At 47.7% G+C, this 26,304-nt stretch overlaps 2 protein-coding genes across 3 annotated transcripts in view; one reads left to right on the top strand and one right to left on the bottom strand.

Moving 5' to 3' along the window:
* Positions 1-333: 333 nt before the first annotated feature.
* FJX1 (four-jointed box kinase 1) lies at positions 334-3,483 on the bottom strand. The gene has a single exon (XM_019738562.2). It carries the CDS (start codon positions 2,565-2,567, stop codon positions 1,254-1,256), a length of 1,314 nt encoding a protein of 437 aa, XP_019594121.2. The 5' UTR covers positions 2,568-3,483; the 3' UTR covers positions 334-1,253.
* Positions 2,180-26,304, top strand: part of PAMR1 (peptidase domain containing associated with muscle regeneration 1) — a 150,587-nt gene continuing 126,462 nt past the window's right edge. The window contains exons 1-2 of one of the 2 annotated variants that reach the window (XM_074336210.1): positions 2,180-2,313; positions 18,112-18,226. The gene's annotated coding sequence lies outside the window, so the exon portion shown is untranslated. The remainder of the gene's footprint in view (positions 2,314-18,111; positions 18,227-26,304) is intronic. The other variant, XM_019738561.2, reaches the window with a different exon arrangement.

The raw sequence follows: 26,304 nt of genomic DNA, 5'->3' as shown, positions 1-26,304 counted from the left end.
TTCTATCATAGTTGCCACATGAATAATATAAGAATATATTACAGTGAAATATCAAAGTTTTATTTGCCAGGAAATAGAATACTTTCTTACTCTCTCCACCTTCCTGCATTTTCTATGTTGAACTCTGAACTTTCCAGCCCTGCGGTTCATTTAAGTGAGCAGAAAGGGAATCTGCTCTTATCTACGTTCAATTCTCTAAATTCTGTAGTCACAGCTGGGATGTGTTCGCATCCTTTGTTTTAAAAGCACATCCCCAGGGAGAAACCCTAAAGCTTGTTCTAAAACCAGGGAGGGCATCAGATACCTCAACCAGTTAAAACCACAGGAATTAAATTCTAAATTTTAAATTCCCTTTTATTGAAATATAAGTTTGTTTAGTATATTTACACCGCACTTTATGCACATATATACATACTAGGCAAATTTTGTCAAATAAAAAAGTTTTTCTTAATACAAAATTAAAATAAAAACAAAGTAAAGTGCATGAAACTGATTTTTTTTTTTCTTCTTGAACATCGTCATTGTCAAAATTTTGGTCGGTTGGGAGAGGAAGAAAAATTCATTATTTGTGCACACAGCCAGTCCCGCATTTGTAGCCTTCAGGCCAAAATGACAAGCGGTAAAGAACAAGTCAGATGCAGTCAGGGTCTGCAGGACTCTCCAGGTTCTGAAGGTCCTGCGCGCTTTGTCCTATCCGGATCCGTTCCCCAGCTCTTTACAGTGATCTCACCATCACCAGCTGGAACAAAGGGAGAACACAGGAAGGGGGCTCCACCAGGCAATGTCACAGCTCTGCTCTGGGCCACAGCGCTGCGTTTGGTAGGAACTGCAGAATTAAGCTCACAGCTCAAATAGAAGTTTTCCTTTTTGGGAAAGGAACTAGGGGGAAGGGGAAAGGCAAGGAATGAGATACATCTCCCACAGAGACGGCCACCGGGGGGCCAAACTCTGGCAGCCAGTTTCTTCGGATCCAAACTCCCTGCTGGCACAGGGAAGAATCCTTTTATAGGCTGGGTGGAGGGGATGTTACACTTCTCCGCTCGGTGAGTTCTCCTTCCAGAACTTTGAAAGGAAACAGCATGGGGCTGAGAGAAAGGGGCAGGTGGGTGAACCTTAAGGTTTTAGCCGCCTTCGCGCTCAGGCCCTTAGCTGGGCGTTGGCCGGCAGGTCCCAGGCGGTGGCAGAGGCGACAGCACTTCCCCCATCCTCCATTCCCCAGCCAGGGGTCTCTCTCTCTCTTCCTGCGGGTGATGCTAAGTCTCCGCTCGGTGGCCGTACTTGGCTTTACAGTGCAAAATGTGCTTGGCGAGGAAGTCGAGGCGGCGCTGCAGTAGCTGAGCGTGGGGGTCGGCGAACGCTGCCAGCTCAGGGAAGCGAGGTTCGTGGTGCTGGTAGAGGCGCAGCAGCCGGGCGGCGGCGTCCTGGCCGCGGTGCAGCTCCAGGACGCGCCGCGCTGTCCGCTCTCGGAACACGCACACTGACTGCAGCAGTGGCTCATTATACTTGTCCCACATGCCCGCCACCCGGTAGCCGTGCACCAAGCCCGCCTCGTTGTCCAGAAAGACCAGCGCCCCGCCGGGGCCACGGTGCAGGTTGCTCGTGGCACGCTGCATGACGCGCGGGTCCCACTGCAGGCTGAAGAGATTGCTGACAAGCCGGTCGAAGTTGGCCGTTAGGTAGTCGAAGAGGATCAAGTCGGTCCATTGCACCAGGTCCACCAGCTCCGCCTGGCTGCGGTTGGCCAGCTCGCCCCCGGCTGCGCGTAGGGGCCGCAGATGGCCGTCCTCCGAGCGCCAGGGCGCGGGCACCACCACGTCCGTGAGGTTGGGCAGCCAGCGCGTCAGGCTTACCACGCTGCCCTCCGTCCAGTGCGCCGAACGAAGCTCCTCCTGCACCTGCGCCCACTGCGCGCCCCGAGCTTCCACCCGGGCCAATGCCAACGGCGGCACGTGGCGCTGGAGGCCCAGCAGACGCGCCAGGTAGTAGGACAAGGCCTCGCCCTGTATCTGCTCCGGGTTGATGCCGTAGCGCACGCAGGCTCGGGTGCCGTCGGCAAAGCGCGCCAGCCGGTTGGAGCTGCGACCGCAACCCCCGCGCTCTAGGGTCACCACCTGGGCGCCGCGCGCCGTCTCCAGCCACGCCGCCGCCTCGGCCTCAGAGAAGCCCCGGGGCACCTGCTCTTCCAAGCCGCGGCTCCAGAAGACGCCCCCGTGCACCGCGGCGCTCTCGTCCAGCCAGGGCCGACCGGCTGGCACGTGCCGCCTGCGCTCGCCCGGGGACTGCCGGGGAGGGCTGTCTGCGCCGGCAGCCAAGGTGAGCAGCGCCCGGAAAGTTTTCAGGGAGCCGCCGCGGGCGTCCCGCGCCAGGAGCGGGGGCTGAGGGAAGCGAGGCGCGGGCTTCGGACTGCCGCCCCGGGCCGGGCGCCGCGGGAGTCGGTCTTCGGGCGGCCGGGAGGCGAGCAGCTCGGTCCGCGGCGGCAGGAGCCCGCCCCACAACGCCAGCAGCGAGCCCAGAGACAGCAGCCAGAGCCCGGCGCTGGCGGCGGCGACCCTCATCCTCCTGCCCATGCTTCCCCGGCCGCGCCGGTGCTGCCGCCGCTTCAAGCCGAGCCCGGGCGCCCGGGTCCCGGGGACGAGGCGGGCCCGGCAGCTTGTTGGCTCCCGGGCTCCGGGCGCCTCAGCCCCATCGCGGCCGCGGGGCGCTGCGGGGCTCCGCCCGGCGCTGGGAACTCGCCTTGCCGCCGCTTCCCAGCTGCTTTTGTATTTCGCTGTGAGACCCTCCGGCGGGCGCGATTCACAGGCGTCCGGACCACGTGGGAGCGAGGGGGATCCCCCTCCCCCTCCTCCGCCGCTGCTCCCCGCCCCCCACTCCTCCCCCTGCTCTTCCTCTTCCCCTTAAAGCGGCGATGGCTCCTTCCAAGCGGGAGAGGCGGCCCCACACTCGGTCCCGGACTTAGGGGCCGGAAGGAAGCCCGGCTGGGGGCACCCGCGCCGGGTCGTCGGAGGGGGCGGTACTGAGGTGGAACTGGGCGGGGTGGGAGGGACGCGCCCCTGGCGGACGCGGGGTTGGGAGTGGTCGCCGGGTCCCTAGGCCAGGGCAGCGCCTGGCCTCCTGCAAACTTCTTGTACTAAACCCGATGGTGTTCTGGGCGCCGCCTGGCGAGGATTAGGGCGGGTCTCTTTGCCTTCTCCGTTTCCGACGGTGTGATTCACCTCGCCTCGTGTAAATCCCTAGGAATCTCTCCGAGCCACGGAGGATGTGACTCCTGTCTGGTAGAGGAACCATCTGTGGCAAACAACTTTGAACCGGCACCCCCTTTCCGGAGAGCGCTCCTATCACAGGTCACTGACGCTTGTGCACTTTGAAGTTGGTCGCTCCACCTTTCCCAAGGGACTCACGGGGAATTAAACCTCGCCTTGCAAGGAGAACACCCAGGCCAGCTCCCATTTATTCGTTCATCCATTCAACAAAGTGTCTGTCCTCGGTTCTGGTCTCAGAACAGTAAAATCCACAGATGCCATTCCCGGTGCTGGTGGAGCTTATGTTTTAGGGGGACGTTCAGGTTGCTATGAGATCCTTATAACCCAGGATCCAACCTAGTGCAGGGGAGAGGGGTGTCAGGGATGATTTCCCTAAAGAAATGTTACTATTTAGCTCACGAGGACCCCGAGGCAAGGGAAAGGGATGACGTTTGCTCAAAATCCCACAGTTATTTCGTGGAGAAACTAAAAGTCAAACTTGGGTCTCCTGGCAGCATGCCACTTGATTTTCCTTCCATCAAGAAAGTTCAATATTTTTATCAAGTTGCCAGCATTCTCATTTTTTAAAACTCACTGTCATTTAACCAGTCACTTTATATGTGCCAAATGTGATTTTCAATTCAACAAATGAAGAAAAATCCCCATACTGTATTTGACTTACTGCTGTAATAGTTTAAGGGATAAAGAAATGGTTGCCGGAAGGGGTGGAGAAGTAAAAACAAACAAACAGCAAAACAACAGACTACCATTATCTTCCAGCCACCTTCCGGTTCAATCCACCAGGAAAGCTCTTGGATAAGAATCCGGCCCTCCACCTTCCCTCTTTGTACTAGAGTATGTCCCAATCCAAACCAAAATTCCCAGGGAAGACACATGATTGCGGGCCGGGGTGGAATCCACCTCCTGAACGGAGGAGTTTGAAATCTGTTTCCTTACATTTGTTTCTTTTCTCTCTTTTTATCCCCCACCAGCTGCATATGAGGGTTTCAACTTTAGTAGCTCATCAGCTGGCATCGAATATATTTTATTCACCAAAGAATGAATGTTCTAGAGTTATAAGGCAGATATCCTAATGTTTGTGGCTGAACGAGGCATCAGAACACATTGAGGGCCTTCCAGCACTGACCCAGTAAAGCCTCAAGTGTTTCCATATTGGTTGAAGCGTGGGATCTTGGTTGCATCTGTTCTGTACCGCTTGGTGGCTGGATCATGCCTTTTTATAGCTCTTATCTGATGAGATTACTATGGCTCCCATATGGGCACATCAAAACATATTAACTCATTGAAAGGTACTGTCTTCTCTCTTCCTGCTCTGTGCAAGCTCCTTACTCCCAACTTTCCCCAGAGGGCAGGAACTATGTCTTATCAACTTTCTATTTCTCTTAAAACTCAACATGGTATATTATACTAAATAGGTGCTCAATAAATTGAATTACATTTTTTATCTTTGGGTTTAACTTCTGAGAATTTTTTTTTTTTTAATGCGTTGCTTTCAGCTTGGGTAAACTGTAAGCAAGATCTCCACCTTGTGGGCATAAGTAGAATATCATCTAACTGGAGAACTGTATACCTTTTTAATGGCACAATTAACTGTTTAGGTTAAATTCTGAGCCTATGACGTGGCTACCATGGTCCACACCATGTCCTAGGTGCTATGGGGAAATTCAGAGTGGTCGGTGTCTCTGTCTTTTAAGCTATTAACAAAAGCTAGACATAACCACAAGAGATTGTTCATTGTGTGCGTCATCATAAGGAGTCTGTCTTGTCTATTGTTTTATGGCTGCCTGGTACACTGCCTGGCACTTAGTGGGTGTTCATGAACAATTTGCTGAATAAATCTTTGGAATGTTAAGAGTTGAAGCTCTGCAAGTAGCATATATCAAGTCTTTTTTTTTAAAAAAACCTTACTACAACAGGTTACAGAATAAGAACATTCATTCATTTTAAAAGAAGAAAATATTGGTGAAGCCTCCGCTTAACGTAGGCAGAAGCACATGATATTCAGTCTGGGAGGGCTGGCCTCAAACCCAGATACCCCAACTCCCAGAATCTTCCAGTCATATCACTGGTCATGACAAAGAAACCGAATCTTAAAGAAGTCAGCTAAGATTTTACACCTCAGCAGACAGACTGACTTAATCGTAGCCCTTTGCCTGTAGCCATAGGACTAAATGCACCATGTATCAGAACAGGATGTACTAATAGAAACTTGAACAAGTTCATTGAAATGCAGAATTACAGGAAACCTAAGGAACCAAACCAAACCAAAACCAAAAAAACACACACACAAAAACAAACTCAAAATGGAATGCAGTTTTAGAATGGTAGTAGATTATTTTACAGTTTTTAAAAACACTCCTTTGTTTACTTGTAAGATGAAAACACTCCTGTTCTCCTTTACTTCCTGAACTGGGACATCCCACCACAGACACATAGTCGAGCCACTGTGGCTTGTGGGGTTAGCACAGCTCATCACAGTGTGTAACCTTGGTGCCATCTGCCCCTCTGGCAGCTGCTTGGTGATGAGGGAAGGTGCTGCTCGTGCATCATTACACTAGTACCTATTTTTACCTTGGAAACTTTCTTACTGTAATTCCTCGGAGCATCTCGCTGAGCCTCGACTTCCAACTGCTTCAAACTTTTCCACAGTCCCGTCTGAAAAATGATCTGGTTCATATAACAGTGCCTCCTGGGAAAGAAAGAGGAGGTGGAGTTGAGAGTTGGGAGCAGGGCAGCAAGCAGGCTCTGAGTGGGAACATTTTCCAAGTCTGGCATTTCTACTTTCTGGCTGTTTCCTTTCTGGCTAGTTATTTCCCTCCGATGAGTGTCGGTTTCCGCATCTGAGAAATGAGGCTAGTAAATCTTACCTACTTCATGCTGTTGTTATAAAATTCTGGTGAGATATTAATAATCACCACAACAACATTAGCAGCAAACACTTACTGAGTGCTTATGATGGGCTTGGCCCAGGACTAAACACCACACGTGCGTGCGTTGTTCCTTTAACCCTCGTGACAGGTATGATTGTCCCCACTTTACAGATAGGAAAACTGAAGCTTAGCCAGTAACTGACCTGAAGTCATACAGCAAGGAAATGGCAGGACTGAGATTCCAGAACTATGGAGGGAAAACCCTTTGTAAATTGTAAACTGCTGGGGAAATGTCAGATATAAAATTTATTGCATTAAATCAAAGTAGACTCCACTCAATTAAATTTTGCTTCAAAATGTTCTCAGGGGTTGCTACTACGTGAAATGGTTAAGAGCAAGAACCCTTAAGCCAGGTAGTCTGGGTTTAAAACTTACAAGCTGTGTGACCTTGAGTAAATTGCTGACCTGTCTGTGCTTCCGTGTACTCATCTGTAAAATGCAGTAACAATATTGGTATTACTAATACTAATTCTAACAATTCTATAACATCTGATGATTAATAGTAATTAAGTAATAGAACAAACCTTATAAGCTGATTGCGATGATTAGCCCCTAACAAGTACTTAAATTAGTCCCTAACAAGTACTTAAAAGATTGTCTAAGAGTTCACTACTATTATTGTTTTGTTACTTCCTTTCATTCCTGTTGCACTGTTTTCTTGCCCAGTTGGGGGTCTCCTCCTTTTCCTGTTGCTGTCTTCCACCAAGCCCATTTGGGTGAGACTCACCTAATAGTGGTGTTCCTTCCCAGTGTACCTTTTTTTTTTGTCCCAGATGGATGTCTTCCCTGAAAACTTTGCTCTTTTACTTCCCCACAGAGCTGGGCCAGCTGGACCTGACCAAGGCCCCCAGTGCAGCTCTGTGGAAAGCTCAGAGCCTCCAGCTAGCCTCCAGAAGCTGGCTTCCTCTCACTATTCTGCCTCCTTCAATCCTGACCTTTTCTGGGTCTTCTGAGTTATAAGCCCTCCGAATGCTAGAGGCCTCCAAATGCACCTTTCTAGATGCTTTTACAAAAAGGAAGGAAGAGAAAGACCACATTGGACACAGGACTACAATATTCCTTGAAACTGGGTAGGACTCCTGCTTCAGCCATTACTAGCTGTGTGACCTGGGGCAGCTTTCTAACCTCTCTGGGCCACTGTTTCATTATTTGTGTCTCCCTCTTCTCCAGTCTTTCTCCCCCTTAGGGTACATTATTTTTATGCTTGGAGATCGTTTTCCTTTTCTTGGTGTTTCTCTATCTAATCATGATCTGGTTCTCCTCCGAATTGTTTAAATGACTTCATCCTCACATACCTGGGTATCAGAGGCAGGTATAGACACATCTGGTTCCAGGTAAATCCTACTGGGTAGCTAGAAGGAGGTCAGGAAATGTAATAGTCTTTGTAATTACCTTGTCTCCCTGAATGAGTCTTACTTTTAAGAACACACTGTGTTTCTGGAAAGAATGTCAAGGTTGACACGAACCCTTACTTATGGTGAGACTAACATTTCTGTGATTGTCTCTTCCACGAAGCTCTCTTTTTGACCTGCTTTTGAAAAAGGTTCCCATAGCCTAGAGACTAGAATATGTGAGAGACTAGAATCTAAACGTTAGAGCATTGGTGAATTAATTTAGTAAATTTTAGAGCAGTCGTGGACACATATAAGTCACACGCCATCACACCCTAGTTACAGCGGATGTTGGTAAAAATTCTGGATTGGGCATTTGGGGAAATTAATTTCTTTGTCTACTATCATTTAGTTCAACCAACATTTGTTGTTTACGTGCTAAAGGCCAAAGAACTGGACGAGAAGTGATGGGGCATCAGATTTTCTCTCGTCCTAACGACTGTATCAGGGAGCCTTGGCTGTCTGCTCTTCACCCTCCACCTCCCCTTCCTTCTCCTTGGCAGCTCTCCGTCTCCCTCCCCTGTGCCTGGTGCTGGAGGGGAGGCTGAATCCTGTTTGGGCTAAACCAGGCATCGTGCTTTCAGTCTCCTTCCCAATGTCTGGTGTAGGCCTAGGCATAGGCCTGTGGCACCATTCTGGCCAGTGAGACCTGAAGGAAAGTCCACAAGGAGGGTTCTGGAAAAGATGTCTGTGCTATGACAGAAAGACACAGAAGACATGGCATCTTTTCTCCATGGTTCAGGTCCAGTTTGAGGCCTGGACTTGGGGCAGTTATCTCTTAACTGCAAGGGGAGCTAAATGCACACATCGAGGGTGGCAGGGCAGAAAGATGGAAGGAACCTGGGTCTTTGGTGATGTCGCCAAATTCCTGAATTAATCAATTCTGGCCGCCCCTCTTGACTTCCCCTGTGCTTTAACCCACTATGAGCTGGTTGTCTGTTGTTTGCAGCCATCAGATTCCTAAATGATACACCTCTCACATAGGGGCTTACAAGCCAGAGAGGGGGGCAAGAGTGTAAATAGACCAATTCCATCACAACTGTGCTACTGAAGGGACAGTGTGGTGAAGTGTTTTTGGATATGTGATTTGCAGCCAGGCTGAGTCTTGCACTACTAGCTGTGCCGTCTTGGGAAAGTCACTGAACCTCTCTGGGCCTGTTAACTCATCTGAAAAATGGAGATGATAACTGCACCTGCCTTAAAACATTATTGTATTATGTACAATTAAGCACTTAGTGCTCAATAAGTGTGAAATGTACATTAAGCACTTAGTGCCCAATAAATACTATCGATTGATCTAGCTATTATGCAAATGTAAACTGCATGAGGGCACAGAGGAGGCAGCAGCAAATACTACCAGGGAAATCCAGGAAGACTTCACCAAGGCAGCAGATATTAAGCTGAGTGTTGAAGGGCAAATAGGGTTTGCAGGTCAGGGTCTGGGGGAGCAGCATGTGAGCTCAGCAGCCATGTGCCCACGGGCAGATGACATTTTTCAGCAGCTCAATTTCCTCATCCTTAAAAACACTTGAATATGTTGGATTAAGTTAATCCTCTTTTCAGAAAAGAAACGAATCTCAGTTCCCCCACCTAGCTTGAGAAACACTGGAGCAGAGACTCTCCATGGCCTCTTCATCACTCACCTATGATTGTTTCAACCCACCCTGAAGAAATTCACTCAACAAACATTTCCTAGTCCAGGAGATGACTCGCGGGCTTTGTGGATTTCTTTGCTCATCACTGCCCAGAGCCTTCTCCAGTCTGCAATTAGCAATGCTGCTCTTCAGCTTCCTGAGGCCCCGCACATCTCATCAGTCAGATAGATGTTAAGCTTAATTAAGCTTGTAAAGCTTTCTGATTTCCTCCGATGAAAGGTGGCCCATCAGTACGTTCCAGGTTTTATTTTGGTAGCTCCTGCCAAGGGTTATTATAAATAGGACTTAGTGCAATGTGGCCAAGCGCTTAGGGTGATAATGTGTCAAGACCAATCATGGCTGCTGAGAGCAGAGATATTATCATAATGGTTCCATCATAGGCGGTGGGTGTTAAATGGAAGTGGCTGTGAAAAAAATAAAAAAAGTACTGCAGGCCCAGCACAGCCAGGATAGAGGTGGCTGCAAGTGAAATATCGGCTGCTCATGGGATCTCCGTCATAATCATTAGCTATATTAGCCTCGGAGCCATTTCTTTTCTGCCATCTCTTCTAGACCAGACTCCAACTCAAATAAAAAATGGATGCTTTAACTCCAAATGAAAATATATTCCTTTGCTGCTTTTTAAAATCCATTTACATTAAAATGATGGCCAGCAGGTAAGTAATTTATAACTGGGGGCTCACTGCAGCGCAGACAAGTGTCCTCAGAATAGTAAGCAGGTTAAGTGGGAGACCGAGGGCCTTCCAGACCTGGGAAAAGTCATCACTGTTGGACCGAAAGGGGCTGGAAGAAAATGCAGAGGCAAAGGGTAACTCAGACATACTCGCTGGGGGGGAGCAGTGAATGGGGAGGTAGCTTCGTGTTTCATCGATGGTGGCTGAAAACCAGTGACACGTTCTTCAGTAATGCAGCCCCGGTTAAGAATGTGCTAGCTTCCTGGACCCCAGGTTTCATTGCCTGACACCAGTGTTCTGCATTCCATAGGCAGACAATCAGTACACCTGATGTATACATCTGGGGAGGATGATGGCGATGAGAATGATCGTAATAATGGTGCAACTCTGTTGTTAGGACCTTTCCTACTCTTCTGATATCCAGTTAATCTTGACCCACATTCCTATCCCATGGTCTGGGAGGGTCCAGAGACTTTCCCTCTATTTCTGAGAGTCCCGGGGCTTTGTTCCTCCAGCTTGTCTCTCTGCATCCGCTTCCTGCTTCCATACTTGTTGCTTTGGCTCCAAAGCACATTAATATGGGTGTGACGTTCAATGCCTTCATCACTCCCAACCTGACCAGATCCACTTCAGCCAAAGAGACGAGTTTAATGACTAACTACTGGAAGATTCGGGAGAGGGTCTCCCAAAGGGGCGTGCCTCCCTGTGCAAGGCCTTCTTTTGTCATCTACCTATCCCTTCCCTCCTCTCAACCCTTTGTGGGGAGACGGGCAAAATTCCCGCTTACTTTACATACCGCAGGGCTGCTTCCATTGCGGCCTCCTCAGGATCTCAGATTCTACCTCAGGTCAGCAGACCATCAAGATTTCTGTTGTGCTCAGCCTGGGAGAGGAATTATGGTGCACACAATTTTGCCTTTCCAGGGTACTGTCTACATGCAAGGTGCAACGTGCAAGACTGCTTTCCATGCCCTTAATCTTTCAGACCATTCTCCTCCTGTCCCCGGAGGTGTTATTCCCCCATTTCAATGATGGGAAAACTAGAGCATCGTGAGAAGTGTGAGTAGGCCCAGGAGACTGCTGCTAAGTGACAGAAGGGGAATTCCAATTTTGGTCTGCCAAAAGACTGAGGTTATGTTAACTGCAATAGGAAACGGCCTCCTGGGGCCGAGAAACACTCTGGTAAGTGAGCAAAGGGACTTCTTCCAAGGGAGTCGTCTCTTCCTTGGCACTGGCACCTTGTCTTACTCCAAGCACGTTTGGAACAGGTGCTGCCTTCCATCTGTCCTCTCCTCTGCCGCGTGATTGAGCCCATCTCCTAGGAGATACCTTGCAGCACAGAAAGCTCCACGTGGTTCATTTCTTCTCAGGTGGGATAAGAGTTGTTGGAAAAGAAGTGGGCTGAGCCAGTAGTCCTGGGGACCACAAGGTCACTGTTTCAGGATCAGATTAGCCTGAGTAAGGATGGCAGTGCAAGAACGCCCACCCTAATGTCTCACCCCTCCCAGGAGCCAACTCTGAGATTGCCACAGGGAAGCAGGGAAGGTGCCTCTGCCCGGCAGGGTGTGTTTGTTACATACCACGCACTGAGACTCACTCCTGAATATCTATGGTTCCTTTTCATTTCTTCCGAGGAAATAAGGAAGAAAGAAACCTCAGAGGCCTTGTCTTGCCTGCCTGAATTTAAAGAACGGCAGCATTTTAGGGGCACTGTGAGCCTGAGGAATAGCAGGAGAAGAGCTGAGGAATAATGATGGTGATATATTTAGATGGCTCCTTGAGGTTCTGCTGCACTTTCCCATGGCAGTCTGGCTGGATTTCTCACAATAACCTGCTAGGGAGGGAGAGGGGGGCAGGTGTTAGCAACTGTTCCTATTTGAGGAAGGAGAAAGTTGAGCTTCAGAGGGTTGTGTGAGGAGCCCAAGGTCAGCTAGTTCCTGGCAGACCTGGAACTTGAACACACTTGACCTGACTTCCACCTCAGAGCTCTTCCATGACATTCCTTCATGGTTCAGTTCTGTTCCTGTCTGCAGGTTGTGTCATTGCCTCCCGTTTTCCACATGGTTACATGCGCATGTTACATGTCTGTTACAAGGTCCACTAAAATTCTAGTAGGAAGGACAGAAAAAGGAACCCAGGGAACATTCCTAAAAAGCTGGAATATTTAAAAGCTTTTCCCCCATGGAATGGTTCTTTCTATTTCTCTTGTTAGCATCTAGGACAGAAGGAGGAGGGAAAGAAAAATCAGAAGGGTTGGGGGAAAAGAGGTTATTTTGAAATCTTTTTCTGTGCTTGCCTGTTTCTGTTGGTTAACAAACAGAGGGTTTAATCAAAGGGAGTCAGAGAGAGAAAGAGAGGGCAATCACTGATCATTAGATCATTTTCTAAGTGACTTTTTTGGGGGGCAGGGGAAGATCATAAAACAACTCTGAGATGGCAAAGAGGAAATGGTAAGAAACAAAAAGCTTTCTGTTGCTTCTCTGCTCCCACACGTGATAGCCTTGCTCATACAGGACAAAAACAAGCCAACAGGCCAAAGCAAGGTGCTTGACCTTGTCATCTTACCCCATTAAGAGGGTCATTTAGTTAAGGACGATGACAGATCCGCATGGCTGTATAGGATCAGTGAGAGGAGGGACTCACAGAATTCCTGCTTTGGTTTTCACGTTTGTAAAATGGGATATTATTTTTGCTTCACAGGAGTTTTGTGAGAATTAAATGAGACATGGGATTAGGTAAAATAGAGTACATGAAAAGTTCCATTACAGTTTCTGGCAGATAGTAGGCACTCACTAAATATTAACAAACGACATACCCAGCTGTATGTCTGGAAGGCTACATACTAAGCTGGCAATAGTGTTACTCCTAAGACGGTGTTGCTGTGTGGGAGGCACACTTTTACCATACTCATTTCCCTATATGTCTCATAGAGCATTGGGGGGAAGTATGCTGTGTAAGTATTCAGGGGTGTGTGTGGAGGCTCAAGTTAAAAGTTAAGATCACATAGAGGGTGATACAGAAGATGACATTTTGGTACCTCTGTGTGGGATTATAAAATCTGTACTCACTACACTTGAGTCAGTTGAAGTGCCTTTAGTAGCAAGCAGCAGAGACTGAGTGTCTCAGTCAAGCAAAAATGGGATTTCACTGAAGGATACTGGAATAGTTCCCAGCATCAATGGGAGAATTGAAAGTTGGGTGTTACCACCAGAACTAAGCGGTCCCAGGTAGAGAAGCACCTTCTTTCAAAGGTACAGGTACAAGATATCTCAGCTCCGGTCACCTTTCATTCAAGCTTTTATATTCCAGGGAGAGGGAATCTGATTGTCCTTTTCGGGACAGACATTTCCACCCTTGGCTCATCCAGCTGTTGCCACGTGACAGGGCAGGTAATATATACAAAGGAGCAGTTCTGTACGGGACCATGATTCCATAAGCATCCACCCACACCAACACTTCTGGGTGGCTGGCTTTTTGAAAGATAATCATTTTGCTTTACTTTTAAATAATAGTTAGAAAACTCCAACAATTAATAAAATAAGTAGAGCTATGTTGTAAGAGCTCAAGAAAATGTATTTTGTGTGTCTTCTCTAAGGGGCCAATAGAATAAAAACCAAGCGGCATGATTCGTCAGTCCTGTGCCTAGTGATACATTGCAGAATGACACATCTGCCTTGGGTCGGAGCAAATATTGATCGGGATGGCAAACACACCCACACAACAATAACAATACTTGTCTTTTTGGCTAGAACAGTGAGCACATCTAAAATCTCCATAAATTGGTTTTGTGCTGCCTCACAGATTAGGAAGGGACTTTGAGACCTTTATTAGAGTAGAGAAAAGTAATGGGGCATCTCTGAGTTTTCCATCAATAGCTTTTATTTGATGGTGATTGGGAAGCCGGGAGTGTGGTGCACACAGAAGGTATGTGGGGTTTATTGTGAGAGAGAGAGAGAGAGAGAGAGAGAACATTTCATTGCCCTGGGGCTGAATAATTTAGCCAGTCCAGTATAAGCCGAGCTGAAATCCAGACTGCGTTTTCTATGCTGACTGTATGTGTTTCCCAGGAAAGAGGAGCCCAGCCCGGGCCCAAGAGGTTGGGGAACAGGTGAGACGCAGGGCGCGTAGCCAGTCGGTGGGACAAGGGGATGCTGTGTGTCCTAGTAGAGCTTCCTGGCATCACCAGTACCACAGAGGCCCTGCTGGGCTGCCTCCCCACCTCTCAGCCCCTTAGCGTCCTCCCCTGTCTCAGTAAATCCTCTCCTCGCCACCCACCCCTTCCTTGTGACTGTTTTTCTCGGGGTGCGCGTTGCTGGGGGAGGTCATCAGAAACTACTTATGTGAAGGTAGGAGCCTCATCTCTAACAACCAGGGGTAGATGAATCCAGATACCATTTACTGAGTCTTGCCACACGCCAGTCTGCTCACATATCCTCACAAACCCTTTCGGGTGGGTCTTATAACCCCTGTTTACAGATGAGGAAAGCAAGGTTCCGAGAGCTGAGGTGTGTGGCTCAAGTTGATACAGCTCTGACATGGTAGTCAGATTCACACCTGCGCCATGTGTCCTAATGCTTTCTTCTCCATGTTGGAAACCTGGCTCAGAAGGACCCATGGCCCAGCAGCTCTGCCACCAGTCACTGGTGCTCTGAGACAGAGAACGGAGAGCCATCTCAGCTTTAACTGCAACAAATTGGGAATTACAGAAGTCTTGCTTCCAAAGCCAGCACTATAATAACATAATTTGAAGCCAAACTGTTGAGTCTGCTCTTTTGGGCATGGCAGGGAGACCAAGGCACCAGAAACCGCCAGGAGTTAGTTCACACCCAGCAGTGAGAGCCCTTGGAGAATGCTCTTTCTAAGACACCCAGGGGAAGTTTATTCCTTTGCAGCCTCAGACATTGGGTGTATCTAACCTCTCAAGTGGCTGCAACCCTTAGATTGAATAGTTTTATAGGAATTAAAAATATGGTGAATTTTGTGCTGCCTCTGGCCATAACTGGAATAAAAATGCATCACGTCAGACAATATCATGCACTAATTAAACCAGCAGAGAATGAAACAATGGAAATACAGCAGCGCCACAAATGGGAGTCGTGGGCTTTAGAACACTCCCCCAGCAGGCAGTTGAATTTAAAGTTCCATTATTTTGAGTGAATGTGACCCTAAGGAATCATGCACGGATGGCTTTTTTGTGATGTCAGGGCAATCCCGCTCTTGCAGTGTCGTAATTTTGATAAAGTTATGTTGACAAAAAAAAGTGTAAACATATGTATACATAGGAAACAGCCCAGGAGGACACTGTTAATTGTGGTAACCTTAGGGAAAGGACATTGAAAGAGAAAGGACCTTCTTCTTTTTCTTAAAATAATTTCTTATCCATTCCTGGCATGCTTAAATTCATTATTCTCAGCACGTATTTTTGAGTAGACTGGAATAATCAAGGGAATGCGTTAGAGGGAAAGATTCATGCTTCACGGCACCATATTGTCAAAAGGCCGATAGTTACGTGATCATTAAGCTGCCCCACTGGGCCAGGAATTAAGATGGGAGGGCCTGAGCTTGGGTGGTAGCAGTGGAGAAGGAAAGGAAGGGAGAGGGATTCGAGCCGTCATCACAAGTCATCAAAAGCCAGGATGTGATAGTTTTATGTGTCAACTTGACTGGGCTCAAGGATGCCCAGGTAGCTGATAAAACATTCCTTCTGGGTGTGTCTGTGAAGGTGTTTCTGGAAGAGATTAGCATTTGAATGGCTAGACTAAGTAAAGAAGATAGCTAGCACCAATGCTGGTGGGTGTCACCCAATCTGTTGAAAGCTTGAATAGGACAAAAAGCTGGAAGAAGGGTGAATTTGCTCTTTTTGCTTGAGCTGGGACATCTGTCTTCTCCTGCCTTTGGAAATTGGCATTCCTGATTATTGGGCCTTTGGACTCAGACGAGGACTTATTACCATTAGTCCCTTGATCCTTGGGCCTTTGAACTTGGACTTAACACTATTGGTGTCCTGGTTTCTCAGGCCTTGGGACTCAGGCTGAATTACAAACTGGCTTTCCTGGTTCTTCAGCTTGCAGCTGAGAGATGATGGGACTTCTTGGACTCCAAAACCATGTGAGCCAATTCCTATAACTACATATTTATCTTTATCTATGCTATTGGCTCTGTTTGTCTGGAGAACCCTAATACACAGGAGTACCATCTGAATTGGCGTAAGGCTTGCAAAGTGGCGTGGTTTGCATGAGGATGGAGCCCACACGTTGCTGCTGAGCAATGGAGGGACCTGAAAGAGCTGGATGGGTGGATGGACAAATGAATGCGTTCCCTCATAGAAGGCCCCTTGCTTTCAAGTTTAGGCCAAATTCCTTTAACAGCCTAATTGGTCCTGAGGTCAGGTAGGTATTCTTCCCCTGACCTCAGCTATTCTTCCCCCGTCAGGGAGGGTTAAGGCCTTTCTAAGAGCTGGACTATTTCTGAATGCCTCATTGGGTCACTTAGGTCTATTGTTGTTCTAACTATGAGAAACCCACCTCTGAATGGCTTGGACAATAAAGGAGATTGATTTAAGACACAAGTAACTAGAAAGTCTTCTGCCTTGGTTTGATTTTGGGCCTCCCCAATGTCATCAAACACCTGGTCCAGTTGTTTCAGCTTTCTGTTCTGCTATTCATACAGCATCAGTCTGGCTTCCTCGTGATGGCAAAATAGGTACAAAGTTCCAGACGTTACTTCACATTATCTAGAAGATTCCACCCGCCCACCCGCCCAAAGTTCCTTGAAAAATCTCCCCTCAAGTCTCATTGACTCAAATTGGGTCTTATGTCCGGTCTTGACTCAGTCTCTGGCTAGAGATGGTGATTGGCTTAGGTTCCCCGATGCAATCAGAGTGATGAGGGTGGTGGTGGTAGTGTCAACCCACCTTCCTTCCCATCGTGTGGACACTGCACAGTGGAGGGGGGGTGGGATGGATATTAGGCAGCCATCACGTTCTAGTTTGGGATAATGGAGCAGGAATGATCTGTGTTTGTGAGTGTGTGGGGAGTGGTGGATGAAAGAGGAAAATGGCCAAAGGAAGGTGGTAGGTTTCCCAAATGGAGACTCAGGACAGGGAATGTGAGCTCGGCTCAGGGTGGATGCTTGGTTTCCCTCTAGAGCAGCACCTCTGAGGCTGTGGGTCACTGTGGAGGAAAATGATTATGAAGGTGGCTGAGAGAACAGGGCACGAAGAACTGACGTCCTGGGGTCCCAGTCAAGGGGCCACCAAGGGCTTTGTTTGGCTCTGAGGGAGTGAGTCAGCCAAGGAGATGCCCTCTTTTGAAGGCAGTTTGACAGGAGCCAGGAGCTGGCGAGTGGCACCCCATGGCAATATGGAGCAGTGTCACCAGACAGCATGTGGAGGGCCATGGACCCAGAGCACCTCTGGGGACATTGAATGAGTTCATGCTTGTAGACCACGTAGAGTAGAGGCATGAAGCGTGGCACGGAGGGCCGGCTCAGCCACCATTAGAATAAGTATTCTTGTTTTTCATTGTGAGCGGTAGGGAGAAGTATAGCAGCAATGGAAACAGGAGACTGAGGAATACAGGACTCCCTCCTGCTTGAAAGTGACAGTTTGTGAGCCTCTTTTTTTTTTTGGATTTTATTCCCTGGGGAAGGGAAACCCTCATGAGTATGATGACTGAGATTCCTTCCAATCTGATGTACAGCATCTTGAGCAGGATCCAATTTGTTTGACAGATACAGGCCTGTGGTGTTACTTGTGTGGCACGAGCATGGAGCAGATCATAGATACAGAACTATACAATTAGGTGCACACATATTCCACGTACGTGACCTCATTTGACCCTCACAACACCCTACAAGGTAGTCGTTGTTCTCACTGTTGGACAGAGGAAGGAAGGCCAGCTGGGAGGCATTGAGTCCACAGCCCAAGGTCCAGAGGTAGAATATGGTGGAGGTGGTCTTGACCCCAGCACCCCCCCCCCCACCCTTTTACCTTCCTGACAGAACGTAAATTCGGCGAATCCTTCCACCCTCCCCCATGAGGCCCATGTTCAGAGCTGTAACCTCAGCCTCACTTGCAGGGGAGAGGCTCTCTGTTCATTCCCCTGGATCTAGTTCTGACCATTGGCAGCCTGCGGATGGGATTTTGAGTTTTCTCATTTCTAAGGGAGCGCTCTAACAGTCGTTTTCTTCTTCCTCCTCCAGACAGCATCATATCTTGAGACATTTGGAACTGCTGCTTAGCCACTTACAGCCCCTCTGAGGACCAGGGCAAGAAGGCAGAGCTGAGATAGAGAGAATCTGGGGCCTTAACGATGGGGTGAGTCACTAAATAACCCATCCTGGAAGCCTCCAGAAGCAGAAACTGCTAGTTGCCTTCCCAGTGTCCATTCTACTCTTCTTCCTTAGAAACAGAAAGTCTACACTGGTGGGTGTAGCAATGTACACAGATATAAAACCACATTTCCCAGATTCCCTTGACAATGCAGGTAGCTAGTGAAATGTTAAGTGGCGCTTTGCCCTGCCCCGCTTTACCTTCCTACTTCCTGGAATGTGGACATGGTGGCTCGGGCTGTGGTAGCCATTTTTTAACCATGAAGCTAACTTGAGGATGGACGCCATGTGCTAAAGATGGCAGTGCAGGAAGTCTGGGTCCCTGCTGACTGTAGAGTACCAGCTTTTGACTATTTATCTCTGTGCTTCTTTTATGTGAGAGAAATACACACCTCTATCTTATACAAGCCATTGTTATTTGTTTTCTGTTGTATGCAGCTGAGTCTAATCCCAACTAAGAAACTGATATATTTCTGAATTTCCTTTTGGGTGAGAATTCATTTCCTTAATGTGGACACAGTTTGGAGTTGGGGTTCCTTTTATGTGCAATCAATAGCTACCTAATAGTTTCCTCTTCAAAATCCGTACTGTTAACATCTGTCCTGGGTAGTCCGCTATAACACAGGGCTGGATTCTTCAGTGCTGCGTTATTCTTGGTGTGAGAAGTCCTGACTGAGAATCCCCACCACAGTCTACATACCTTTCCTGCCATGAAGCACTGCCTTTGGGCAATAAGTAACTTCCAGAAAGCCCAGACAGAAAGCAAGTGTTCTGGCTAGCTGCTACGGGCGTGGTACAGCTTGGTGGGGGACCCAAGTGGTTTCTTTGGCCCTGACCTCAAACTATCCTGGTGATGCCCCCCGGCCTGAGCAGGGTCTGGCTTTCAATAGCCTCCTGTATGTTCCTTCAGTTTCCACGCTGCTGGCTCCCCCTCAGTCCTTCTGTCCCCCCCATGTGGTCTGCCTCCCACACAATCCTCAGGGAGAAGAGCGTTTAATAACTGGCGAGGCAACTATTGACTCAGGTTCTGTTTGCTTGCCACTACGTTAGCATTTCATAAATGCAGGATTCTGGCTTAATAGGCCAGTCATTTGGGTATTATCGAAATAGCAAATTAATTATTCAAAGCTGTGCTTGAGCTATACCAGAGATTTCACTGAGGTGGCCTCTCTCGCTTCTAATTCGCAGTCAACATTGCATTTCTGGCCAGTCAGTACTTATTTAAGGTATAATAGCTAGCTTGTTAAACGCAAATCTATTAAATCTAAATGGAAGTCAGGAATTTGTCCTGGAGGGTGGGGGAGACTTTAGTCAACCTGTGTTGGGAGAATCCCAAACCACCAGCTTTGTTGCTCCCATCTCGCCGTGAGAATGCCAAAGCCCACTCGCAAAGTGTGGCTGGATTCGTCATCTTTATTATTGAGGGACAGAAGCACCTACCATCCTTTGCCCAAACAGCTTTCCCTTGGATGCTAACTGATAACGCGATTATCATAATCATAGGTACCACGTATCAGGGGCTCCCTGTGCCAAGTGCTTTAGAGCCATAACCTCCAAGTCTCCCAGCAATCCCAGTTTACAGATAAGGAAACTGAGACCTAGAGGGGTTAAATAATTCGCTGAAGGTCACAATGGGATTCAAACTCAAGTTATGTGGGTTCTAACCCCCATCCTCTCTTGCTGCAGAGACTCTGAGGCCTGGAACGTGGATTTCTGTGTGCCACTTGCCTCTTGGCTCAGAACCTGGTCACCAGAGCAGTCTGTTTGACCTCCCACCCCTCCCATCAACTAGTGAAGCCCCACCTTTGCAGGGGCATGCCCGCTTGCCTTCTCCCACTCTCGCAGCTGGGGCCTCACTGAGGCTAATGTGAGAGGAGGCCATCCTGACCCACCTTTGTGCACCACTCCCCAGGGCAGGACAGGGGAAGGAGCGTTACCCTGACAGAGAGTTAGGAGATCGGGGTTTGAGTGAGGGCGGCTGACCCTGTGTGCGGGACTGCAGGGTTTGTCCTGCAGCTCGCCTGAGAAGGAAAGCAATCCCCACGGAGAAAAACAGTTTCCAGTGTATCTGAGCCATTGTTCTGGAGTCTCTGTTTGAGTTTCCCCTCCTGCCCTGCTTTGTGAGCCCTTCCCAGCTCCTTCGGTGTGAGCCTTTGGTTTACAGCTGAGTCCCAGCAGCTCCTCAGTGGAGGGAGCAGAAGGCACGACAGACTTTAACATAGTTCACAGAGTAGGGTGCCCGGGTGCCTAGTTCGACGATGGCATGCTGTTGCTGAGCCAGCAGGCCAATGGTTCGAACCAAGGACCTAATACAGGGCCATGCTGTTCGGCATCTACTTAAGAGAGCCAAGGCATTCATTTCACTCACTCATTCATTCATTCATTCATTCCCTCAATGCATACGAGTATTTGTTGTCACCTTGGTGTCTGGCACTGATGTAAATCACAAGGGATTTGACTTGACATGAGATGTCCTAGAGTCCCAATGGCAGGACAGAGGAAGGAGCATTGACAGGACAGAGAGTTAGGAGATCTGGGTTTGAGTGAGGGCGACTGACTCTCCTCCCCAGGTGTGCCTGGGGCTTTCCCAGTTTTAGCACTGGAAGTCCTGTATCCTGGAAAACCCCTCAGCATGTGTGCGGCAGCTGGTTGCCCTAGTCTGAGTGCCAGTTCTGCCATCTACCGCTCTGTCTCTCAGTATATACTTCTTGAGGGTCAGTTATGTGCGAGGCAGGGTTCCATTGCGGTGAGAACAGCCATAAACAAAGGTGTAGATGCCTGACCACGGCAGTGTATACCTGAAGCTGAATCTCAATAATAATGGAGGTCAACTATAATTTAATATACATGTATGTGTATATATATATATATATATATATATATAGTCACAGGATGCGGAGTACAGCATAAAGAACAGAGTCAGTGGAATTGTAACAGCTGTATACGATGTCAGAAGGGTAGTAGATTGGGGGAGGAGGGTTATCACTGTGAGGGGTATAAATGTCTAACTAGTACATTGTTTTGTACACCTGAAACAAATTTAAAAAAACAAAACCTCCCTGTGCTCAAGGGGCCCCTTCCTACTCTGTTTGCCTGAAAATCAGACCTAGCCAGATAATTAGCTCTAATGTGTCTTTTGGAGCAAAAATTAATATAAGACCCAGTATTATATTATGGTATATTATATTTATTATATATATTATATATATTATATTACATTATATTATTATATACCTGGACTTATAGTAAAATAAGACCGGGTCTTATATTAATTTTTGCTCCAAAAGACGCATTAGAGCTGGTTGTCCGGCTGGGTGTTGTTTTCGGGGAAACACAGTAGTAGAAGTAGACAACGCACATAAAAGCAAGTAGGATAATTGAAGGTGTGCATATGTGCCATCAAGAAGATAAAACAGGTACTGTGACGCCGGTTGACTGCCTAGTGGGAGGGGCTGTTTTCTCTGGGAAGAAAAGGCCTCAGTGGCAGGTGACAATGAGCAGAAGCCTCGGTGAGGAGAAGGGGGCATCCATGCAAAGGTCACAGGGGAATCACAGGGCTTATCAAGGGCAGAGGCCCTGAGATGAGAACAAATCAGCCAGGTTTGAGGTCAGGAGTGTTTGTGTGGATGGGAATATGGGAGAGGTGGGCTCTGCGTGAGGGCTGTGCCCTGGGGGAAGTAACTTTCAGGTGAGGAGTCAGAGATGCAGAGAGGTCAGGTGGAGCTGGAAAGCATACTTCTTAGGGCCCAGGTGGGATTCCTAGCCCCTCTACGAACCTGCTTTCTGCGTTGGCTTTTCTATCCTGGTAAGAAGATCACCGTTTACGGAGTTGTCAGGCCTCAGAATCTCAGCTTCATCCGGGCTCCTCCTGTCCTTCCCCCTCTGTCCCCATTCAGTTAGTCTCCAAGTTTTGTCAGTTCTGCTTCCCACTCAGCCTCACATCTGCCTGCTTCTTTCCATCCTCCCTGACCGTGCTCTGCTACCGTCAGTCAGTCTCTTACCATCCCTCGTCTGCACATTTCCTAACTGGTCTTCTTGCCCTTAATTTCTTCCCCATAGTGATATGTGCTGCCAACACACTTTCTAAACGTAAATCAACTCATGCCACATCGTTGCTTAAGCCCATAGTACTGAGCATATTTTCTCAAGTTGGAATTCCCAGAAGCAGGTTCTCAGATGGAGCTCTGTGTACAGGAAGTTTTTTGGGGAGGGCTCTTGGTTTTGATACGGTTACTTACATTAAGCGATTTTCTAGTGTCGAACGAAACTTGCGTTCCTGGGGTAAAACCCCCTTGCTTATGATGTATTATATTTTTTTATATAGGGCTGGATTCACTTTGGTAATGTTTCGTTAAGGATTTTTGCATCTGTGTTCATGGTTCTCATCTTTTGTAATGTGTTTGCCTGGTTTTGGTCTGAGTGTGACTGTGGCCTCCTAAAATGAGGAGAGATTGGATGAGGGGGTGGGAGTGGTAGGACAAGGACGTACTCGATTTTACATTTTAAGGTTCTTAGCACTATCTCATTTTTAATTATTTTCTACCAGTGCATAAAAATAAAATTTTAAAACACTAAAGCAAAATTCAAGTCTATGATTTTCCATGACTTGATATATTTATTATGATGATGATGATTTGGGAGTGGTAGTAGAAAAAGGATTTAGATGGTTGAAGTTGGGCTGGTTACCCGATGAAACGTGGGATTAGGTAGGTCTGGACTTGAGGCAAGGTGGTCACTACCATGCAAGTTCTGACAATTACGTTCGCGAACTTATTGCAGCGATGTTGCTAACGTTTTTTGGTATTAGAGGGATTATTCATTATGAATTTGTACCAACTGGACAAACAGTTAACCTAGTTCACTATTTGGAAGTGCTGAAAAGCCTGCGTGAAAAAGTTAGATGATCTGAACTTTTCGCCAACAATTCACGGCTCTTGCATCACGGCGATGCACGAGCCCACAGGCACTGTCTGTGAGGGAGTTTTTAGCCTGTAGACAAATAACTGTATTGGAACACCCTCCTACTCACCTGATCCAGCCCCCAATGACTTCTTTCTTTACCCAAAGATAAAAGAAATAGTGAAAGGAAGGCATTTTGATGACATTCAGGACATCAAGGGTAATACGACGACAGCTCTGATGGCCATTCCAGAAAAAGAGTTCCAATATTGCTTTGAAGGGTGGACTAGGCACTTGCGTCATTGCATAGCTTCCCAAGGAGAGTACTTCGAAGGTGACCATAGTGATATTCAGCAATGAGGTATGTAGCACTTTTTCTAGGATGAGTTTGTGAACTTAACTGTCAGACCTCACATTCAGAGCACTTTCTGTGTCAGGACTGTGCTGGGCACTTGGCATTGTCTGATTTACTCCTGATAAGAGCCTGTATCAGTTAGCTATGACTACATAACAAATCATCCCCAAACTTAATGGTTTAAAACAACTATTTATTCTGTAACAAACACAGTATTGCAGCAGGCTCCCTGGCCAGAAGCCAGGAGAAGGGGATGGATGGATTCAACAATGCAGAGCTCTTCTGCCTGCTTGGCCATGTCCTTCTTGAAATTAAATGACAAAAGGTTGATTTACAAGAGGACAGTTTGTACCAGGTAGGCGCATGGACTCGACTTGTGCCCTGAATGGTACACAATACGAAGGATCCTCTTTACATATGTGATGGGCATTCTGCAATTTGGGCCGGGCAGTTATTCTTTGGTTTTGGTTAGGGTCATTCATATGACTGTGGACGTCTGCCTATGGGGCTCAGCTAGGGTAGAATGGTCCAAGATGGTGGTCACGTCACATCTGGTGATTCGCAGGGGCTGCCTGCTTGGGTATCTCTGTTCTCCTCCATGTGGCCTTCCCAGCAAGATAGCTTAGGTTTCTTTGATGGTGGCGGCAGTACTCAAACAGGGTAAGCTCCAGTGTGCAAACACTTACCAGCCTCTGTTGGTGTCCCATGTGATGATGTCCCATTGGTCAAAACAAATCGCATGGCCAAGTGTAGCATCAGTGGGGGAGAGGGGCCTTGGCAGAGGGGACTCATTGGTGGTGTGCAGTGTAACAACAGTCCTGACACAGGAGGCTATGAAGCAAGTGTTTATTTTTATCTTCATATTACAGGTGAGGAAATCAAGTTAAATATCTTGCCCAAGGTCCTCACTCATGTCTGGCAAGGGTAGGGTATAGCTGGGTCTCACACTCTCTGTCCTCAAAGCCCACACCTTTGCCAGTACAGTGTCTCTGGCGCCCTGCCTTGGCAATGACTACTTGTGCATAGTCCATTGTCAAATTATCCTGATTCACATGTTGAGTCACCTGTTCTTAGGTCGGCTGCTGGTCTCTTGTGTGTTTGCCCTCAACTGTTCTCCCAAAACATGCACGTGCACGTGTGTATTACACACAGACACAATACACACACATTCAAAAGAGCAGTGTTAGCCTGACTGACCCATTTTTTCCCTTTGTACATATTCCCTTAATTGTACTGCATGGTACCTCCCACTCTCACTTCCTTAATTTATAGGGCCTGGAGGGAATGAACGCCCATCTTCTTTGCATCTTATACCATTTAACAAATAAGTCTGTGCACCTACCTGGTACAGTTTGTCCTCTTTTAAATCATCCTTTTAGCATTGAGTTACAAGAAGAAAATGGCTAAGCAGGCAGAAAAGTTCTACATTCTTTAATGCCTCCACCTCCTTCTCTGGCTTCTGGCAAGGGAGGGTGTTACTTCTCTCCCACCACTCAGCAGACTGACGAAAACAGGGGCTGTCGAGCGCTCTCCCGGTCATTGCCATCAGAAATCTTGTAGCATCTGGCAGAGCGAGACAGATTGCCTCTTACTCAGTGAGGCCTGTCTTGTTGACAGGGTGCAGCCTGCAGGCCCCAAGCACCGTTTCGGTGTTGTTACAGGCAACATGATTGAGAGGGAAGCCGGTGGTTTGTCAGCTTGGCCTTCACAGGACTATTAGAGTGAAGCAAGAGATAAAATGTATTTTGTTTTCAACAAGGTTTCATTTCTGTCGTACATGATCAACTCCAAAACATGTCATAAAAATATGGCTTCTCATTATCCCTCCTTTTGGGGCACTTTGAAACTGCTAGGAGAGGTGCACGCAGAGCCCTGAGAGTTCATCCTGCAGAGGAATGGCATGCTGCTCTTTCCGAGATCGTGATTTGTGGTAGATGGAATAAATGCTGCCTCCTGCAAAATGCCCACGTTCGAATCCCTGGAACCTGTGACTATATTATGTCAAATGGCAAAGGGAAGTTAAGCTTGCCCATAGAATTAAGGTTGCCAATCAGATGATTTTAAAATAGGAAGCGTGGCCTGGGTTATCCAGGTGAGTTCAATTTACTCTAAAGGGTCATTAAGTGTGGGAGAGAGAGATTGAAGAGCCAGTCATTGAGAAAGACTCAATTGACCGTTGAGGTCTTTGAAGATGGAGAGGGGTCAGAGCCAAGGAGTGTGGGAAGCCTCTAACAGCTGGAGAACACAAGGGAAACAGTTCTTCCCTAGAGCATCCGGAAAGAATGCAGCCCTGCTGACACCTTGCTTTTAGCCTGGCGAAACCCATTTCGGACTCCTGACCTCTAGAAGTGAAAGACAACCAATCGGGGTCATTGTAAGCCACCAAGTGTGTGTTAATTTGTTATAGCAGCAATAGAAAACAAATACACTACTTCTCATTAGCTCCTTGAGTGATGGTCAGTGTTGAACAAGGACCCTTGTTGTATGTGTGGAGGAGTTCTGCATATGTGATAGGGCAGAATTCCTAACCCTGGGTAGGGATGTCACCCCACTCTTCCGGTCTCCATGGAAAACCATCTTAGAGTCCCATTCCCTTTATACCAGAGAGACTTATCCGACTGATAAGGCTGAATCGCAATGACAGCCTGTTCTGTGCATGTAAACGTTTATTTACTCAAGATTTTGTGGGCTGGCAATGCGGGCAGGTCTCAGTTGAGTTTGTTCATCCCTTTCTGTGTGGTGTTAGTTGGGTTCCCTCATGTGTTTGTGGTCACTTGGCATGTTGACTGGGTGTTGGCTGATCCTGGGTG

Source organism: Rhinolophus sinicus, linkage group LG06 (genome assembly GCF_036562045.2).
Source record: "Rhinolophus sinicus isolate RSC01 linkage group LG06, ASM3656204v1, whole genome shotgun sequence".
NCBI classification, from domain to species: Eukaryota; Metazoa; Chordata; class Mammalia; order Chiroptera; family Rhinolophidae; genus Rhinolophus; species Rhinolophus sinicus.
Note: the sequence above shows the minus strand (reverse complement) of the source record. Positions and strands in the feature narration are given on the sequence as shown.